The sequence below is a fragment of the Tursiops truncatus genome, chromosome 1, assembly GCF_011762595.2.
Source record: "Tursiops truncatus isolate mTurTru1 chromosome 1, mTurTru1.mat.Y, whole genome shotgun sequence".
In the NCBI taxonomy this organism is placed as follows: Eukaryota; Metazoa; Chordata; class Mammalia; order Artiodactyla; family Delphinidae; genus Tursiops; species Tursiops truncatus.
Window position 1 is genome coordinate 34929238 of NC_047034.1, and position 19630 is coordinate 34948867.

General features: G+C 45.1%; 1 protein-coding gene across 9 annotated transcripts in view; it reads left to right on the forward strand.

Annotated features, from left to right (window-relative positions):
- Positions 1-19630, forward strand: part of SRGAP2 (SLIT-ROBO Rho GTPase activating protein 2) — a 237761-nt gene that overhangs the window by 164816 nt on the left and 53315 nt on the right. For 7 of the 9 annotated variants that reach the window (XM_033852663.2, XM_033852657.2, XM_033852660.2 and 4 more), the window contains 5 exons: positions 4336-4551; positions 5103-5231; positions 12795-13019; positions 16687-16788; positions 18021-18218. In XM_033852663.2, the coding sequence (XP_033708554.1) occupies positions 4336-4551; positions 5103-5231; positions 12795-13019; positions 16687-16788; positions 18021-18218 (870 nt within the window). The remainder of the gene's footprint in view (positions 1-4335; positions 4552-5102; positions 5232-12794; positions 13020-16686; positions 16789-18020; positions 18219-19630) is intronic. The other 2 variants (XM_033852658.2, XM_033852662.2) reach the window with 1 other exon arrangement.

Genomic DNA, 19630 nt, shown 5'->3' on the forward strand with positions numbered 1-19630 from the left:
GCAAGGTCCCATAGAAAGGATTGAAGGTGGGGGCACTGAGCCACGTGGACTGGCTGAGTAGGAAGAGCCAAGGAAGCCCTAGAATTGAGAAAGAAAGAAAAGGTGTTGGGACACTGGAGCTGTTGTTGCCCCAGAGGTTTCAAGCTTCTGTCCTCCCGTGAATATATGTCCCCTTGATTTGGTGCAGCAGCTGTCTGCAGAGCCACTTCAGACTGGAATTTAGCACCTGCTCCCCTGAAACAATGTCAGTTAATAGTCCCCCCACTCTGCCTGCCTGTTTGTCTTCAGCACTCGGCACTAAGGATACAAAGACGCGTAAGAGATGTCCCTGAACTCAAGGCATTAGTTTTAATAGAAGAGACAGAAAAGCAAAGCGGTAAGCGAAATACGAGGTGATGAATCTTTCACATGTCTACACAGAAGAAGGGCATGAAGTCAGGCTCCTTGGAGAGATATTTGAATTGAGTCTTAATCGCCAAGAGCTCTTTTATTGTTCTCTAAATATTCCTTTTTTGCTGCATCCTGCTCTTGTTTCATGATGCAATGTCTTTTCATTTCTCATTGATCTCTCTGGGGATATTACTGATGGATTATTTTTGACATTTCCTTCTTACTGTGTACTTTCTGTTAACTCTCAATTGTTTGCTTTGGTCTTAGTCTTTCACATTAGATATTTTCCTTAAATGTTTGGTAATTTTTGCTGCCTGCTCATATTTTAAAGTGAGACATTAAAAATCTGCTTGGAAGTTCTGTGTCAACTGTGGTCTTTACTGTAGGGTGATCTGACTGGACTGTGTCCATGGGGAAGCCCTGATAACAGTATTTGTAGATCTTTTATATCAGATGGGCAAATTCCTCAGATAAGGCTCTTCTGATCTCCTGCCTATGTCTGGGGGCTGAGTCATGAAGAGGCCTGGCCATCTCAACATTCAGTGTAGAATTTTCCTGTTTTAAGTTCAGTACCCCTATCCTCAGCTGAGCCTGGTGTCCCCAAGCCATAGAAAATAAACCTCTAGTCTTCCACCACAGAGGGGGAGGGGATGGGGTCTGGGAGTCTAACTGTTCTCAGGTGCTCAATAGTTTCTCTTGTTTTTAGCTCCACCTTCATCCCACTGCCACCGACTCCTCTCAGGGCTTCTGTGATTTACTGGTTGCTTCTTGCCTCTCCCTACTTTTGGTTTAGCATTCAGTAGGTCAGTTACTACTTGCCTCTCCCCTTTTCATCTTCTGCTTTCATTCTTTTTGTTTTTCTCAGTTTATACCTAAAAAATAATAATAGAAAAACTCTTTTCTATTATTCTAGTGTGGCTTGGGGAAGGAGCAGAGCTAAAGGCATGGATTCAATATTTAGTTTTTCAAAGTAGAGTGAATTCCTTTGTAGAACTGCAAATTTAGACTTCTGAGTTTTTCCCCTAGTTTGTTTTGCCTCACTATATATATTTCTCCAACTCCTATCTTGACTTCCCTATTTCTCCACTTGTTTTGACATCAATTACTCAAGCTTCAGCCTCAGGATACCTAGTTTTCCCTTGAATTGAAAGACACTAGTTATACTTCTATATTTGCAAAGAGGAGAGATTCAGTGTCATTAAGTCATTTGGGCAACCACATTTATTGTAAAACTACCACTGTGTATATATTTCTTAACTGTGATGCAGAAAGGAAAACACAAAAGAAGTGGTGCTTACCCTTAGGAATTTATAGTTTCTTAGATGAGGTAGTGTTTTACTCTTTTAAAGCAAGTTCTTTAAGTTCTTTAGGGGAGTTCTTTAAAGGAGTAATATAAATTGTTGATTTTTATTACTTCATTTATTGTCCTGTTGACACTATTCCTTTGACCCCTTTTTTTTGTCTCTCATGTTTATTCATAGTGTTTCTTCTTTACTTATTATGCATCTTCATGGAATAAAAAATCACTTTCTTAAAATCAATTCACTTTTATAACTGTTCACTCGAACTTTTGAATCCCTTGGTCACATTCAGGTCAAAAGAGAAAAAGGAGCCTCCTATCTGCCCTTCTTCTGCCAGGATAACAGATGCGTCTTTCTTGCTTTTTAGTCAATCTGGAAAGACTGAATTACTTAGGAAGGTTTTTAATGCTGTCAGTTGTTAAATATTGCTTCTCCTGTGTACAGAATATACAGAGTAGGTCTTATACTTATAGGAAATGATGTCAGGTTCAGAATAAGGTGAAGCTGATTTAAAACATTCTGCATCGAAAATGAGACATTATTTAAAGTCTAAAGTACTTTGATTTTGTCAGTGTCCCAGTATTCTTTACTCTTTCCTCCACCTCCAGCTAAGAGAGGAACATACCCACAAAATCCCTCTAACCCAGGATTTCTCAGCCTCAGAACCATGGGCATTTGGGGCCAGATAATGTTGTGACAGTCAAAAATGTCTCCAGGCGTTGGTCCTCCAGGGGCCAAATTAGCCCCCATTTGAGCCTACTGCTCTAACTCTCATTTATAAACGAAACCAGATTCTCTTTTTAAGCCTCTCTTGACTAAATTTAGCCTTTCCTCCCAACTAATCCAGCCATAGACGTAGGCAGAGGAGAAACACTGGTGCTTAGTGGCTAAGAATGTGGACTTTGGTCTGACAATCCTGGGTTTGAATCCTGATTCTGATTCATTTACTAGCTGTGTGACCTTGGGTATGATAGTTAATCTCTTTGAGTCTCAGCTTCCTCATCTTTATATTGTTTATTTTTTAATTTATTTTTGGCTCTGTTGGGTCTTTGTTGCTGCACATGGGCTTTCTCTACCTGTGGCGAGTGGGGGCTACTCTTCGTTGCAGTGCACGGGCTTCTCATTGCGGTGGCTTCTCTTGTTGCGGAGCACGGGCTCTAGGTGCGTGGGCTTCGGTAGTTGTGGCTCGCGGGCTCTGGAGCGCAGGCTCAGTAGTTGTGGCGCACGGGGTTAGTTGCTCCGCGGCATGTGGGATCTTCCTGGACCAGGGCTCGAACCCGTGTCCCCTGCATCGGCAGGTGGATTCTTAACCACTGCGCCACCAGAGGAGTCCCTCGGCTTCCTCATCTTTAAAAGTGGAAATAATAGCATGTCCTTCGGACTTGTTGTGAACATTAAATGAGGTGACATACATAAGACCCCTGACACACAGCGTGTACTGATAGAGATTATTATTAGTATTACACCCTGGCTCTCCTCTGTTGTTCAGTCACTCCCCACCCCGCCACACACACACATATACACCCCAACCCCTACACTCTCTAATTCTCCCTCTCATGGAATCAAAATGTCAGCACTCTTGAACTTCAGCTTCCTTGGTTTGTCATCAAGCATTTTTTTTTTTTTTTTTTTTTTTTTTTTTTGTCATCAAGCATTTTTAATTTCCAGATAGAAGAAGAGACTCCCTGTGTGGAAACAGAGAGCTCCAGCAGGAAGGAGCACGCACCTGGTGGCTGGAAGTAGTATGTTTGGGAGGAAATGAATGTAGGTCCCAGGCTTTCCAGCCTCCTCATTAGGAAAAGGGACTAGACTCCCAGACAGTTGCTTTGAAGGAAAATTTGAAAATTGCGAGCTCTCCTTTGATACTACTTCCTTCCTGTGGCAACTCCAGTTTCATTTGATGTGGATTTTGTTCCTTCTTAGGCTCTTACCTGAAATTTTCTGCAGGTTTACCGTCTTCCTGGGGTTGTTGTCTAGATCGCAGGATTGCTACAAGAATGAAATGAGAAAATGTGTGTGTAGCACTTGGCACACAGCCAGGAACATACTAAGTGCTCAGTAAATGGTAGCTGCCCTTGTTCTTGCTGCTGCTGCGAGAGAGGCTGTTTGATCTGGATAAAGCTGACAGACAGATCCCTAGGACGTGAGGCCAGTAGAAAGCGGGTTTGCAGCTCTTCCTCTTCCCCATTTTATATGGAAGTCCCCAAAGTATAGGCTACTCCACAGGCTGTGCTGCCCTCTTCAGGGTCCCAAACAGCCCGGGAAGGCTTTGCTCCTGGGGTCTGAGTGGTGGTGTTTCCCATCTTAGTCTTGTGAGACGACTAACTGATGGAAATTACTTGGACAATATAAAATAGAAATGCTTATAAATGTTAATAAATAGAAGTAAATGATCACGGGTGGAAGACGTAAAATCATTTTAATAATAAGACATGTCGGCTCAGTTCAAATACTGCTTTCCTGTGCTTTGGAGTGGTCTTTCATATAGAAAGTTTGCTGAACCAAACCGTATGAATTTTGCCCTTAAGGATATGAGGATATTGCTTCATGGGGGAGAGGTCCAGCTGAGACTCTTAGCCTGTAAAACAGAGAATTGACCCCATTGGCTTGACCTCTAGGGGTGGGGGTGGGCGGTGTCTTACAGGTCATGAAGACATATCACATGTACAATGCCGACAGCATCAGTGCTCAGAGCAAGCTAAAGGAGGCGGAGAAGCAGGAGGAGAAGCAAATTGGAAAATCCGTAAAACAGGAGGACCGGCAGACCCCACGCTCCCCTGACTCCACATCCAACGTCCGCATTGAGGAGAAACATGTCCGGAGGAGCTCAGTGAAGAAGATTGAGAAGATGAAGGAGAAGGTGTGTAGGCTCTGGCAACTGTAGGGGCTGGGGAGGATATGGGAATTTTCCAGTAAGCCCTGTGGAGAGCAGAACAAGGAAGCTCTGGGTTCCTTTAGTGCCTAATGACCTTGCTGTCTGCCCTGGAAGAAATCCTAGGTATTGGAAGAACTTGGGCATCTGTAGCAGACAAACAAGAAACAGTAGTTGCCTTTCCTAAGCCTGGGAGGGGAACCGTAGGGTTTGGCTTCAGATGTCAGGTGTTCAGAGGCAGATATAGTGACACCTCCTTCAGGGTCGCAGTGTAAGGATGGAGAATGGAATTTACAGATAGAACCAAAGTGGGACACGCATCTAAAGTAGGGAGCCTCATTAACCTTTCCTGGATTGATCTACATTATACCCTTGAATGTCATTAAACAGAATTAGAACCCAATTTAAGGCATATGCGCATAGGGAGTAGCAGCACAATTGTGGTTCTCGAATGTGCTGTACTTTCATCTTTTAGAGAACAATCTCCCCTCTTTAAAAAAGAAAAAAAAAGTAAAATTGAACTTTTGTTTCCTTTTCAGCGCCAAGCCAAGTATACAGAGAATAAGCTGAAGGCCATTAAAGCCCGGAATGAGTACTTACTGGCTTTGGAAGCAACCAATGCATCTGTCTTCAAGTACTACATCCACGACCTGTCTGACCTTATTGATGTAAGTGCTTAAAGCCAAGGGTACAAGGGCGCCTCTTTCCTGGATTCGAAGATCTGGTCAGGAGTCCCCCAGTTCTGTTACTCAGGCATCTTAAAGCATTTTGAGAACAATTATGAAGATGGTAGCCATGATCCCTCAGGGGCTTGCCATGTACCAGGTACCAGGTAAAGCACTTCATAATTTTTTTCATTCAGTCCTCACTGGAATCCTGGAAGGAAGGCGTTATTACCTCCACTGTTACAGATTAAAGTTCAGAGAGTTTAGATGACTTACCCAGAGTCAGCTAATAAGTGACAGAGGGAAAATTGGTACCTAGGTCTGATTTCTAAACCCAGGCTCACAACCACTGTGCACTTCTGTCTCCTAGGAAATATTACCTTAGATCAGGTACTTGCCCATAGAAGTGAGTGACAAGAGCTAAAGTGTTAGAATGTCATACCTTATATTTATATAGCACTTAATATTTCTCAATATTATCTCATTTGATTGTCTTGTCACCCTTTGGGATCAATATTACTATCTCCAATTTGTAGATAAGGAATCTAGGTAGGGGTCAAAAGGGTTCCTGCCCAAAGTTAAACTGCAAATTAGAGTCCTGGTCAGGAAGGTATCCAGATGCCTCTGACATGTGACCCATACTTCTCGCTGTGGCACAAATATGATGAGAGAAGCAGGATATGAGGCTCGTGTGTTTTGCATGGGGCAGGCACAAGGGATAAGTGTTTTGTCTTTGGCCTTATGGGTCAGCCTTGGCCTTGTTTCTCCTGCTGCTTCTCCTCACACCTTATAGTTAAGTCTTGCAGTCGATCTCACCTGCAAACTCCAGTCTGGCCCAGTTCTGAGCCAGCCCTGACTGCAGCTGCGTAAGTACACACCCTTCCTCACCTCTCTCTCCTGTCATCAAAGTGAGGGGCCTGGAGCCAGCATAAGCATCCCAGGGCTTCAGGCAGACCCTGGCCAGTCTCCTCTCGAGGCCTGATATTTGCCTCTGGCTGTCAGCAAGCAGCAGCTGGGTTTTGCAAGCCTCTGGCCAGACCTCACATACTTGCCTGTCTACCTTGGTTTCTCCGTGAATGAACCTGCCACACTTCACAATGTCATGTGTGGTTCTGGTCTAAGATTCACCATTGGGTAACTAGCTGGGTGATCCGGGGCTTGTCGTGGAACTGGTTTGGAACTCTGCTTTGTCTCCCCTCCACCCTCTGGCAAACTGAAGGACTGGGCTAGATCATTGGGTACTTAAATCTGGCCTCACATTGGAGCTGATTGGAGAAAGTTTCTAAAATACAGATTTATGTCTCCCTTCAGCCAGGGCTTTTTGAGTCAGTAGATTTCAGCCCCTTAATGCCCCGGGTGTCATTGTCTTGCTGGGGAAGTGGAGCCCTGATCCCTGTTCAGGCCCTGCTTTGTTCTCTCTGCTTGTTGATGCCAATCTGAACACTGTCCTTCAATGGAGGTCAGGACCCTAGACAGTATCCTTTCTCCTCCTCAGGGGAACAGCTCCTCACTGTTGGGAGAGAGGCCTGTTCTCAGCATGAGGAAGAGAATCACTTCTTTCTTGTGCTCAATTTCTGCTATTTATCTCACATTCGATAAAAAAGTCAGCCTGGGCGGTCCGCCACACCTCTGCTACTGGTTTGTCCTTTTCTCTTTCTTTTGCCCCCAGGGTAGGTTTCGTTACCCTTTCACCAAAACCCTGACCTCAGGGGAAGAGAGGGGCTACTGCTAAGTCAGTCACAGAGCCTCCATCAGATGTGAGTGGGTATTTTAAAATCAGTACAAGAAGCAAGCTATTTTGCTTCTTATTCTCATCATTTAAAAAAAAAAGAAGTTTGTTAAGAGCCTGTCTTCACAGGGTGCTGTGTGAGGTGCCATGAAAAAGCAGTCTGCCAGCCTCCGTGCTGCTCAGCCAGGGCATGGGTCTAGGTCACTATGAGCAAGTCCAGGCTGGTAGCATTCCAGGCCACACGGATAGTAAAGTTGCTCTTGTTTTATTTTGTTTGTTTGTTGTTTGTGTTTTTCCTGAGGTGAAATTAATTACTCTTTTTTTAAAAAAAGCTTACATTATTCTGCTCTACAGATGTTCCTTAAGTATTACTTGGGATGAAGCTATGTGCTCAGCAGCATCAGGGGTACAAAAAGAATAAAGTAGTTCTTACCCTAGAGGTATTCACAGACATACAGACAAATCATTTCTATGTAACTGGCTAATTGCAGCACCAGGGCTAAGCACAGGGGGCCCTAGGACAGTGTTTTTTCAAACCGTAGGTCATGATCCATTAGAGGAGTCATGAAATAATTTTTATGGGTTTGATTTATTAGTTTTTTTAATGAATAAACTATACTAGGATAGAATAGACTACAACAGAATGGGAACGAAAATATCAGGGTGCATCATACTAGTAAGGTTAAGTTTTATTTGGTGAAACTATTGTGTTGGGGTGCGTGTGCGTGTGTGTGTGTGTGTGTGTGTGTGTGTGTGTGAGAGAGAGAGAGAGAGAGAGAGAGAGAGAGAGAGAGAGAGAGAGAGAGAGACAATATAAGATGTATTTGTTATTAAGTTGGAGGTCAAAAATGTTTGACAGCCACTGCACTAAGAACAGAGGAATGTCTTTTAGTCTCTACAAGCTCCATGAGGGCAGGAACCAAGTCTCCTCTTTATCTTAATACATACATACATAAGTATAGGGCTTACTGAGTAGCTGAGCACATAATCTGTTTATTGAAGGAAGAAAGGAATAGAAGGAGGAAGAAGATGATTTCCTAAGCCAAGATTTTTTTCCTTTTTATGCCTTTCAACACTGTTCTCATTGAGATCTAATTTGCATACAGTGACTGAACTTAAGTGTTAAATTGCAAATTGTGGAGTATCCTATACCCTTTTAACTTACATCTCTATCAAGATGTAGAATACTTCCATCACCTCAGAAAGTTCCAATCAATCCCGCACCCTGAGGCAACCACTGTTCTGTTTTCTTTCACTGTGAGTTAGTTTTGCCTGTTGTAGAACTTCACAAAGATGGGATTTTTATATAGTATATATGTTTTTATATCTGGTTTCATTTGCCCAGCATGATGTTTTTGAGCTGCATCCATGTTATTACATGTATCAGTTAGTTTCTTGCTTTTTCTTGCCGATCTGTTGCCATAAAAATGGCCAAAAGGATGCTTTGGCCATGAGCCAACAGTTAGAGCAGGAGTGAGTGGGGAGCCCGGGTCCCTTGACATTCTGATCTCGCCAGTATCCAGAACTTGCTTTAAGATGTGGGATGAATCTTGTGCCAGTCCATTGCCATCTGTTACGGACACCATTCTGCCTCCTTCCTGGCGGTGTCGAAGCTCAGTGTGTGGTAAGGCATCGAGGATAAGTGAAAGAAGTGATTTTTGTCGATGTCAGTCCATTGACACAAGGACTAGCCCTTGACTTCTTTTTATTATATAGTATAAGATTTAATCTCAGATTTTAGGAATCTACATGAGGCATCTGACACACACCAGGAAAACCAAAAAGATATTCTGAAGTGACTTGAGATAGTCTAAGAACCACAGGCTCCTTGGAATGTGCTTCTCTCCCCCAGGAGCAGATGGAGGAATGAAGAACCGGGCATTGTCCTCATGGAGTGTTGTGAGTGCTGTGTGCGTGGGCAGAGAATCTGTGACACCATGTGCACCCAAGTCAGACAGGAGGGAACCCAGCTTTCTCAATAGGACATTTTATTAAGGGCAATTATTTCTTGCTTCCATAGAAGTTTGAAGTGGGTGTTTCCTTTCTAGGCCTTCTCTAGAGTCTCTGGGTGAGACTATCAGCTGGTAAAGGGTTAATGAGCTGTCAGTTGAAGTCATCACACATCTGGAAGGGCTATCATTAAGTTCTTATAAAAATTTGATTTCCCCTGAATTTTCATCAAACATTTATATAACCCAGAAATGGCCAGGGGAGCCCGGCATGGCCACAAAACTCATCAGAAGCCATGGAAAACATACTTTGTCCCCATTGTGAGCAAAATAATGTGCTGCCTCTACTCACTGGGATTCTACCGGGAACAGGGATGAAATATTCAAATCTTGTTTATCTAACCTTGCGAGAAGTTGCTTCTTTGTTGAAGCCTCAGTTTCTGGCTCTTGCCCTTTCAGATATGTGGAGAGCCAAGGCTCTGGAAAACCTATTCTGAATCTCCCTGGTTGGCTGGAGGCATAGAGGAGCCGGAGGGCACATTGTGAGTCAGACCCCCACGCGCTGACACAGAGAAGCTACAGAGCAGTTATATAATAGAGACAGTGGACTGGCCCAAGAAAGTTCCATGTCTTCCAAAGGCCATCCAGACTGAGTAAAACAAAAGGCTTCAGTGGCCGCATCTGCCCACTTGACTTAGATCAGTATTCAGCCTAAGTAGATTATTTCCTGGGAGGCTAGAATCTGTATTCCTGGCATCAATCAATCAACTGATGTTTATTAAATGCCTACTATGAGCAAGGCCTAATGGTGAGGGATGCAAAGAAGGAACAAGACACTGGCCAAGCCCTCTTGCCTTCTGTTGGGGCGATGTGAAATGGCGAGTCACAGAATGAGGGAGTGTCATTCTGTGTCACATGCGGGCTGCAGAAGAATGTTGCTCTGAGTGGAGGCCAAGGTCAATATATGCCAGAGTTGCAGGGCTGGCTGGCTTCCTAGGGGCTGAGAATTTGATTTGGATCTTGAAGATTGGGTCAGTTCCCAGGTGAAAGGAGTGAGAAACATTTTAGGAGGAGAGAATGCTGGGAGCTGAAAGTGGATTTGGAGATATTGGCGATTGGTGTTTGTTTAAGTGTCTGCATGGTGCCAGATATGTTTAAATGTGTATCAGCCACACAACAACCTCTGAGGCTGGCGTTATCCCCATGTGGGGCTCAGAGAGGTTAAGTAGCTTGCTTACAGTCATACAGCTGATTTGAGGCCTATGGTTTTCTAATACTTGACCCTGAACAAAGTATATCGTTGGATTAGAACAGAAGAGTCTGAAGAAGAAAATAGAGGGAGATGATGTTAGACGGTCAGACTGAAGACAACTTACGCTTTGTTCTGGTTATTGACCTTGCTTAACTTCACTGAACCTCAGCTTTCTAGTCCGGAAAATTAAAATAATACCAACCTCACTGGCGTTACTATGCAGATTAAAATGTAGAATATAAATCAAGCTCTTAGCACACTGGCATATATATAGTAAGCACACTTAGTAAATGGAGGCATTTTAAAAAATTTATTTTAAAATATTTATTTGCTTTTAAATTATATTTAATTTTGTTTATTTTTTGGCTGCGCACGGGCTTTCTCTAGTGGTGGCGAGAGGGGGCTACTCTTCGTTGCGGTGCACGGGCTTCTCATTGCGGTGGCTTCTCTTGTTGCAGAGCATGGGCTCTAGGTGCACGGGCTTCAGTAGTTGCAGCACGTGGGCTCAGTAGTTGTGGCGCATGGGCTTAGTTGCTCTGCAACATGTGGGATCTTCCCGGCCCAGGGATCGAACCCGTGTCCCCTGCATTGGCAGGCAGATTCTTAACCACTGTACCACCAGGGAAGTCCCTGGAGGCATTTTTAAATTTCCCAACTGAGGAAGGTGGACGGTACTTTGGAAGAAAAATGAGAGCTATTATAGGTTCTTCAGCAGGGAGTAGGCATAACAAAAACCATATTTGAGGACAGTGAAGCAAACAGCACTGTAAAACGGTAAGAGTATGAATTAGGGTAGAGGGAGTGAGAATGGAGAGGAAAGGGGAGTTACCAAAAATATGTAAAGGTTACGAAGACTGCCTCCCTCTAATTCTCTTCTGCCCTGAAAAGCTCCCCCCACCCCCACGAACCTGCTCAGCCCTGTGGGCAGCATTACTTCTGTTCATCAGACTTACAGGCATGGAGTTCATCATCAGGGTCTACACAGAGCTAGTCAAGAAGGTTTACAGGTTCAAGGGAAGCTTGGCTAGACCAGCAGCATCTCCCAGAGGAGGAAGTGCCCCTGCACGTGCAGCCTCCTAATCAGCCGCTTTTGTCTAGCTTCCCTCCCAACTGAATTTAATGTCTTTCCATCCTCCGCCTCTAGTTAAGCTGTAAATGCTGTTCTTCCGCACAGCCAGGCACCTGCCAGGGCCCACTGGCACTGAATCCAGAGCCCAGCCCGACAGGCACTCTGTCACAGAGCTTCTTGTTAGATGCTGGGAGGAGGAGGCACATCACATGCTTTTTCTTCCCCAATAGTGGCTGGTCCCAATGTGATCATGAAGAGGGGGAAAGGCTGGGGGAAGAGTTAAGTTAATGCCTGCTTATGGAATGAAATGGCAATCAGGCAGATGGTCTTGCTCTATCCATAGATTCTTCTCTGATAATTCTTCTCAAGTTCTGAATCTCAAAGCTGTTTAAGCAATAGAGGGGATAAAAGATGGCCAAGGAATTTGGATCTCTGGGTCCTTTGGGAGGGATGGGGAATATTGTCATAGAGTTACAGAATGCCATTGCTGAAGAGGGCCTCAGGGATTATATTTAGTCCAAGTATTTTCAGACTTTTTCTCTAGCAGAAGACTTCTTTCTCAAACCAGGCCTTACATAGAATCCCAATATATTAAATAGAAAACAAGAGCAGAGCTGGTTTGGTTGAAGCAGGGGTAGGAGGCTCCAAGTCCTGCTAGTTGGGCTGCCCTGTTACCCCCTTCTCAAGGGCAGCCTGAGCACAGAACCATAGAGCTCTGGGCTACAGCTTGAAAACCACTGACCTGGCCAAATCTGTTCATTTTACAGTTGAGGAAACGGGTTCAGGGATGTGGAGTGGCTTTTTCAAGGTTGCTTGACTTCCAGTGTTTTTTTTATACTATTGCCTCTTTCATAGCACTTTTTTTTCCCATGTTACTTCAATCAGGATCCTTTAGCTGATGTGAATTTTCCCAGTAAGGCTTATGTTTAGAAATTTTTGATCTCATAAATGCTGTCAAGCAGGAGCTTTAGTACAGAAATCCTAATCTACAAGTAAGGCCTGTCCTAGAACGTTGGGAGTTTGCCAGAGGCGGGGGTTGACGACCAGTAGGGTCAGCGCCCCCCCACAACCCCCACACACACACATTCGTTTCTTCTCTCACCTGGAGTTCTCTTGCACCACCTCTGATTTCTGAACCTGAATGCTGAAATGGCCTGGCTTGATTGGTATATGGTGACTAAATCACAGTAACCCTGAGGCAGTGGCAGGCTATATTTTTATGTTGAATTTTGCTACAGTGGTATCCCCAGAGGAACCTGAAAATAGAAGAATATTCTCCTTAACTTCCAACTCTTTTATGTTTACTGAAGAGCATGATTACATAATTTCATTTTGTCCCAATGAGTCCTCTTCATTCCACCCACCTCACAGTCCTCTAAGGAGTCCTCCATATCAAACTAGGAGTCAAGAACTGAGAAATATCACCCAGATCGTTGAGGGTCAGCCCTCTTCTGGCTGCACAGCTAGTCTTGTTGACAGAATCAGATCTGCCCTGGGGGCCACCCTCCCCCTCTGCCAAGCCCTGGGGCTGTCCATGGTTTGCTCACGTGCCTTCTCCGTTCCACAGCAGTGCTGTGACTTAGGCTACCACGCCAGCCTGAACCGCGCGCTACGCACCTTCCTTTCCGCTGAGTCGAATCTGGAACAGTCAAAGCACGAGGGTCTGGACGCCATCGAGAATGCTGTAGAAAACCTCGATGCCACCAGTGACAAGCAGCGCCTCATGGAGATGTACAACAATGTCTTCTGTCCACCTATGAAGTTTGAGTTCCAGCCACACATGGGGGACATGGTGAGACCCTCTTCCCACCCGCACGTACCCAAGGGGCTTGAGCTCACTTGTGTCTAGATTTACTGCACTCAAGCTATGTTATTCGGGGGAAGGCGAGGCCTGGGTCTGGCGTCATGTCCGGTGGGTGAAGCCCTTTCCAGCCATTCAGCAAACAGCTCCTGGGTGCCTGCCATCCACTAGGCTTGACCGTAGACAAGGGGGATTAGAGCCCTCAGGCAGCTTACAGTCAGCTGAGTTGAGAGTTAGAAATATGCACAGGGAGGGGCATCCAGGGGGACCAGCAGGATCAGAGGAGGTGAAAAACAGCCAGCGTGTTCTAAAAGCTACTAACAGTTCAGTATGGCAAAAGGGAAGGAGAGGGGTGGAGGCCTCCAAGTGGTGAGGCTGAAAGAAGCGAGAGCTGAGATGGGGCCAGATACTAAAGACTTCTGATGGGGACGGAGGGCTAAGCAGGGTGATGACGTGATCTTTTGTCACTCAGCAGAGTTCTGAAGGATCTAATTTTCTTGGGTTTAGAAGACTGTGATAAAAGGTATAGTTTTGCCTGGGTATTGAACAAAAAAAGAATGGGTACCTACAGAAAGGACAGGAGCCAAGATGTCAACCCTAAGAATGGCTACCCAGGCAGCAGTGCACAAACATGGGGGCCCTGTTTATGACTTTTCACCTCCGATGACTAAAACAAGAAGCACCTAAATAAACCGAAGTGAGAGGAGTGAGAAGCTCTTTGGTTTTCATTACTGTGAACCTTGTCGTTTCTCTTCTGGTGGTTGTACATACAAATCAAAGTGAATCTTATTGCTGGGGTAGGAGCCACCATTTGACCTGTGGGTTAAACCAGGAGGAGGATGTATAGGCTTACATAATAGAAAAGCTCAAGATGGATCTTCAGGCATGGTTGGGTTTAAGAGTGGGAATTTTATCAAGACTTAGTTTTTCTCTTTCTGCTTCACATCCTGTGTGTTGGCTCTATTCTCAAACAGGCTTTTATCCCGTGGGGGCAAGGTGACTATATTTCCAGCCTTATCTCCTTGTAGATTGAAATCCAGCAGAAAGAGTATCTGCTTCCCTCCTAGAAGCCCCCACAAAAGTCTCATTGTGTCTCCTTGGTCCCGATTGGGTGACGTGCTTATCCCCAGTCACTGTGGCTGGTATCTGCAGTCGGCTGATTGGCTTATGTGGAGGTCACACACTGCATCCCCAAGTTGGGGAGAGCCCCATCCAAAGCACATGGCCTGAGTTGTGAGTGGAATGTTCCCCGCAAAGGACAGTCAGTCCAAAGTTATCAGAAGAAGGAAGAATGAATGCTGGGTGATGGAAAAACAACAATGCCCTTTCAACAAGGGAGTGGTGCTTCCGTTAAGATTAGCATCCAGATGCTTTTTAGAAAACCCTCCTCCAGAATGACAACTGTTATACTGTAACCAGCGGATTTGCTCTCATCAATAGGCCACCATGGAGAGTGGGACATTTCTATCCTAAAGACAAAAACATGGAGATGATTTCTTTCCTCCTCTCCTTCTTGGGGAAAACCAGGCCATTTACAGTTTGTTTCCATTGCTGTGGCTTAGGAAATGCAGCATCTGAACAGATGGGGAAGTGAGATGGCAGCATGTGCAATTAGAATACGAGGGTGTATTGGTGTGTCACCAAGCCCCAGGAAGCCCCATTCCTCACCTGCCCTGGCTTCTGGTCAAACTTGCCTTCCAAGTCCCTTCTCCAGCTGCCACAGAGATTCCTTCCCAAGAAGCAGTGGAACTTGGGGACCAGCTGAGTGGAGTGATACATTTTCTGGTGTTGACTGAGATGCCTTCTAAGCCAAACAGCTTGTCTCCATAAAGGGGGATTCCAAATGCTGGGTGCTCAGGCCCCCTCCTAGCCCTGTCAGAGCCTCATTTCCATACTCCAGAGCACAGCTGGAATGCATTACCTTGCACCCCGATAGAGGACCACTGCCAAAGCATGCATCAGCAGCCCTGCTGCTTCTTAAAGAAACTAGCATGGAGGTGGTTTTCCCTCCATGATTCCTCCCTGCTACGTCGAAGTTACTTTAAAAATCAATAGTTCAGTCTTCTGCCCAGGGCCTCCCTTTGTGTGATATAGCTGATCAGTGGCTGGGCCAAGCAGGGGCCAGGGCCAGTCCCAGATCTTGCAAAGGTTTTGCATTCCAGCCTAGCCTTCATGTGAGTGGAAAAGCAGCCATCTATCCCCAGTCATTGAGGGCTGTCTGTAGACTGTGGAGGCAAGAAGAGGGAGCTGCCTGGAAGTCCTTGAACTAGGGCCAAAGTTCGGATGGCATTTTGAGCGGAAGCCCTGAAATTGGCCAAGGCCCGCCACTGATTGGTGTTCTGGGGCACTCAGCGCATGAATTGATGCCAAGCACTCTCAGATGTACTAGGAGGAGGTGCTTGGCTCTACCCTTGGTGCCCCCAGAGACTTGTGGGGCTCTGAATGCCTGACCAGTGACATCAGGCAGCCAGAGAGTTTCACTACTGGCACTAACCCATCCTGGCCACTGAGCTTTCTCCATTGTGTCTGCTTATCCAAGAGCCAGAATGAAGTCAGCTCGCTTCAGATCTGAGAGCTGGCTCAGGCCAGCCTCTCAGCTGGGGGAGGAGGTCAAGTCAGTTGAGAGCTTAAAAGCCAATGGAGGAAAAGGTCAAGTCCCAGCCCCCTCCATTTGAAGAGAGGTTTTGTCTTTTCAAGCAAGAGAATGGTCTTGGGCATGTGAATGTGCCCACTGCTGGGGAAGGAGGAGGCCAGTTCTATCCAGATGTCTCTTTGCAGACGAGAGGCTAAAGGACACGTGGTGGCAAGGTGACAGGAGCTGCCTCCACGTGGTCCTGCCTCCCAATCTGCTAGCCTTCTGTTCCTCATCTGTCATCCTGGGGATTGTGGGTGACCTCACACCTATGCCATTGCCATGGGCCCATCAGGAGACAGTGGCTCAGCCATCCCCTCACACAGGGGGAAGCTTGTTGACAGCGATCCTTGGGGGGAAGGGCAGACTTCTCTCCCACACAGATCTGGTGAAGATCTGGAGTAAAACGATGGCTTTTTGAAAATGCCAAGTTCCACAAGATTCCATGCCCTCTGGGGCCCTCTAGCAAAGCCCGTGGACTTGTTCCTGGCTTCACGCTTTCTCTCATTGAGTCAGAGCTCTCATGCACGGCCCAGATTTATAAACACATGCTGGCTGCCAACAGCGGCATGTTAGCCTCCTGACCCACTTCTCTCCTGCTTTCACTCTGGTATACAGCAGGGAATGAAGGAGGGGCCAGCGAGGTGGCCACTTGGACCTCTGGCAGGAAGTCCTCACTGTGCCAAAGCTTTGTGTATCTGGAGCTGGGCTGCCTAAGGCACTCTTCTCTGCCCTAACTCCAGCTTCCTAAGAGCCGAAGGCCCTGTATAGACCTGCGTCTGCCAAGCACTAGGCTGGAGGTGGGCTACAAAGAGAGACAGAGATCTTTCCAAACAGGTTCCATTGCTCATTCCTTTCTTGTGCTATTTGGTCCTGGAAGAGGTCTACACACTTTGGCTTTGGATTTTGTTTTAACATAAAATTTGCGAGCTTTACAGCTTGAATATAAGTAGTTTTATTAACAGTAATGGGACTCTGACAAAAGAACTGTCCCCTTCCTGACCTAGTATTGCTTTCTTTTGGCAGGCTTCCCAGCTCTGTGCCCAGCAGCCCGTCCAGAGTGAGCTGGTACAGAGATGCCAACAACTACAATCTCGCTTATCCACCCTGAAGATTGAGAACGAAGAGGTGAGACTCAGAACCACCCTCTGAGTTTCCCTGTCAAACCTCTTGCTGCTGCCCGTCTGGGAGCAGGTGGACGGAGCCATGCAGAGAATGTCCGGGCTGCTGCAAACATTTCGTAGCCAAATGTAGGCTTGGATTTTCCCCTTCTGCTACATCCTGCCCTTGAACTCCAGGAAGTTGCTCTTGCATTGCCAAAGGTTGAGCTCTATTTTGAGCTTTTGCAAAATGCTTTTTCCCCCCCTTTGCACATTTAATCAAAATGGCACTTGGCAGCTGTGTGAACAATATTGTGTCTCTGAAACCACCCCCTCATGCCTGGCTTTTTCCAGCATTTTCAAACAAACAGAGGCCTTTGACTTTGACACTTCAAATATCTCCATCCTCTTAGAAAAGGGTGACTTTCTTCTGGGCCCAACGTATTGGCTTTCAACAACCAGTTAAAAGGGCAGTATGATTAATTATCAGCTCCTTTCTTTTGAGCTCATGTGACTTCTCACCTGGCATGTCAGTAAGTCTGACTTTCCCCGGTAAGATCAGGAAAGCCTGGGGATGGGTCACTTAGTTTGCACGTGGGCAAACAGGTTCATTCATTTGTTGAAGGTCGGGAAACAGAACCTGGGGCATTGCGGGACCAGCCCCATCATACATTTTTAAACAGCTCTTTGTATGATGGGGTTGGTTTGGATTTGTTTCATCCTCTCTCCCTTAGCACGTCCAGCATAACGAAGAGCTAATCTTTTTTTTAATTTTTTTTTTTTTTTTTTGCGGTACACGGGCCTCTCACCGTTGTGGCCTCTCCCGCTGCAGAGAACAGGCTCCAGATGCGCAGGCTCAGCGGCCATGGCTCACGGGCCCAGCCGCTCCGCGGCATGTGGGATCCTCCTGGACCGGGACACAAACCCGTGTCCCCTGCATCGGCAGGCGGACCCTCAACCACTGCACCACCAGGGAAGCCCACGAAGAGCTAATCTTAAATTTAAAAAGTGAACATTAAATAGCTGGGTCAAGCATGTAGCGTGAAGGGAGTAGTGGTTTTAGGTCCTCACTGGAGAGAGTAGGGTCCGTGTGATATTTATCACTCACTTAGCACCGTCCAATGGGAAGCAGACCTGTACCCTCTGACAGTCCCCTCCCTCCTTCCTCAGCCCACTTCTCTCCCACTTCTCCAAGCTTCTCCATCACCTCTTGTTTTGCAGCCTGCCCCTCATGCATTATGTTGGTCCTTATCATGGCAGGTAAAGAAGACAATGGAGGCCACTCTGCAGACCATCCAGGACATTGTGACCGTCGAGGATTTTGATGTGTCCGATTGCTTCCAGTACAGCAACTCTATGGAATCCGTCAAGTCCACCGTCTCAGAAACCTTCATGAGCAAACCCAGCATTGCCAAGAGGAGAGCCAACCAGCAAGAGACAGAGCAGTTCTATTTCACGGTGAGGGGGTTCAGTGGCCTTTAAAGATCATCTTTAGGCACTGCAGCACACACAGGCCATTTGGATCCCAGCGTCCTTGTCAAGTGTCTGCAGGATATCTTATCCAGTGTCTTGCAGGATATCAAGTCTTTGAATATCTTGACTTGGATCTGGGCATGTTCAGAGACCACCCCTACACTTAAAGACACAAATATACACAAGTTGTATATCTAACAGGGACCCCCCCAAGAGAAAGGATGGCCCCAAGTACACTACCAAGAATATTTTCTTTTTGAAGACTTTTTTAACCAGCTAGTAAGCTTTTGTTTGAAAGTTTCCTTCTCATCCCTAGGGGTCGTGAAAGGGGGACTGCATCTCTTGGTTCTTGAGAACTACGTCGAAATATTTTGGCTAACACATGTCTTGTTTTTAAAGTCCATAATCTTTCCTAGTTGATATGATATGATATTAGTTTATAATTTAAAGTGGGAAATTATTTTTCATAATTATGGCTAAAATTCAAAGGGACAGGTAATGTGTAGCATTGTTGGTTTGCATAGAATTCTAAAACATTATATTTTGTTATTCATGCATCTCCCAGTCCTCTTTTAGACAGATGAACCCAATTTTTTTTAAGTAGTGTTAACAGTCCTTTGGAAGGTTGCTGGCTGGTCTTTGGTGCTACTTTTTAATAATTAAGTTATTTTGAGCTTGCCAAGTAGGATTTATTGCCTGAACTAAAATGTATTTCCTAATCTTCTGACGACTAAGAAGAAATTAAGTTTGCAGATGTGAGAGGAAATATAGCCAGTGAATATGCATACTGATTCTGAATGAGAGGAATTAACTTGTTTTTCAGTCAAGAAACACAATCTGCATGTAGTAAATTGAATTTTTCCTCCAACTGGAAACATTTGTTTAATTCTTCTTTGAACACTGCCCTTTCTCCATTAAGAACACTAGTGATTTGCTATCTCCTTCAAAGAAGAAATCTGTTTTTTCATGTAATTAAGCTCAGAATTCTTCAAAAAAATTTTTTTTAAGTCCTGGAGAAGACTGTTGAGAGGGAGTGATTTAACAGTATTATTCTTTTAAAATAACTTTTTTTTTTCTTGTAATACAAAACAAAACATGCTTATTATATAGAATCTGGAAGTAAAAAGAAACTAAAAATCAGCCATAATCCCAATAACCTAGAAATAATAGTGTTAGAATATATTCTCTTCCAGGCTTTTTTCTATGCATGCACACAGATGTGAGCATATATTTATAATTTTATTATAAAAAATGGGATACTGCTGTACATATTGTTTTATAATCTGCTTTCATTTAACAGATGATTAATATTTTCCTAAGTCATTTAATTATAACGTTCTTTAATACATTTATGAGTAAAATACTAAAATCTATACAGAGAAAGAATGGAATGACAT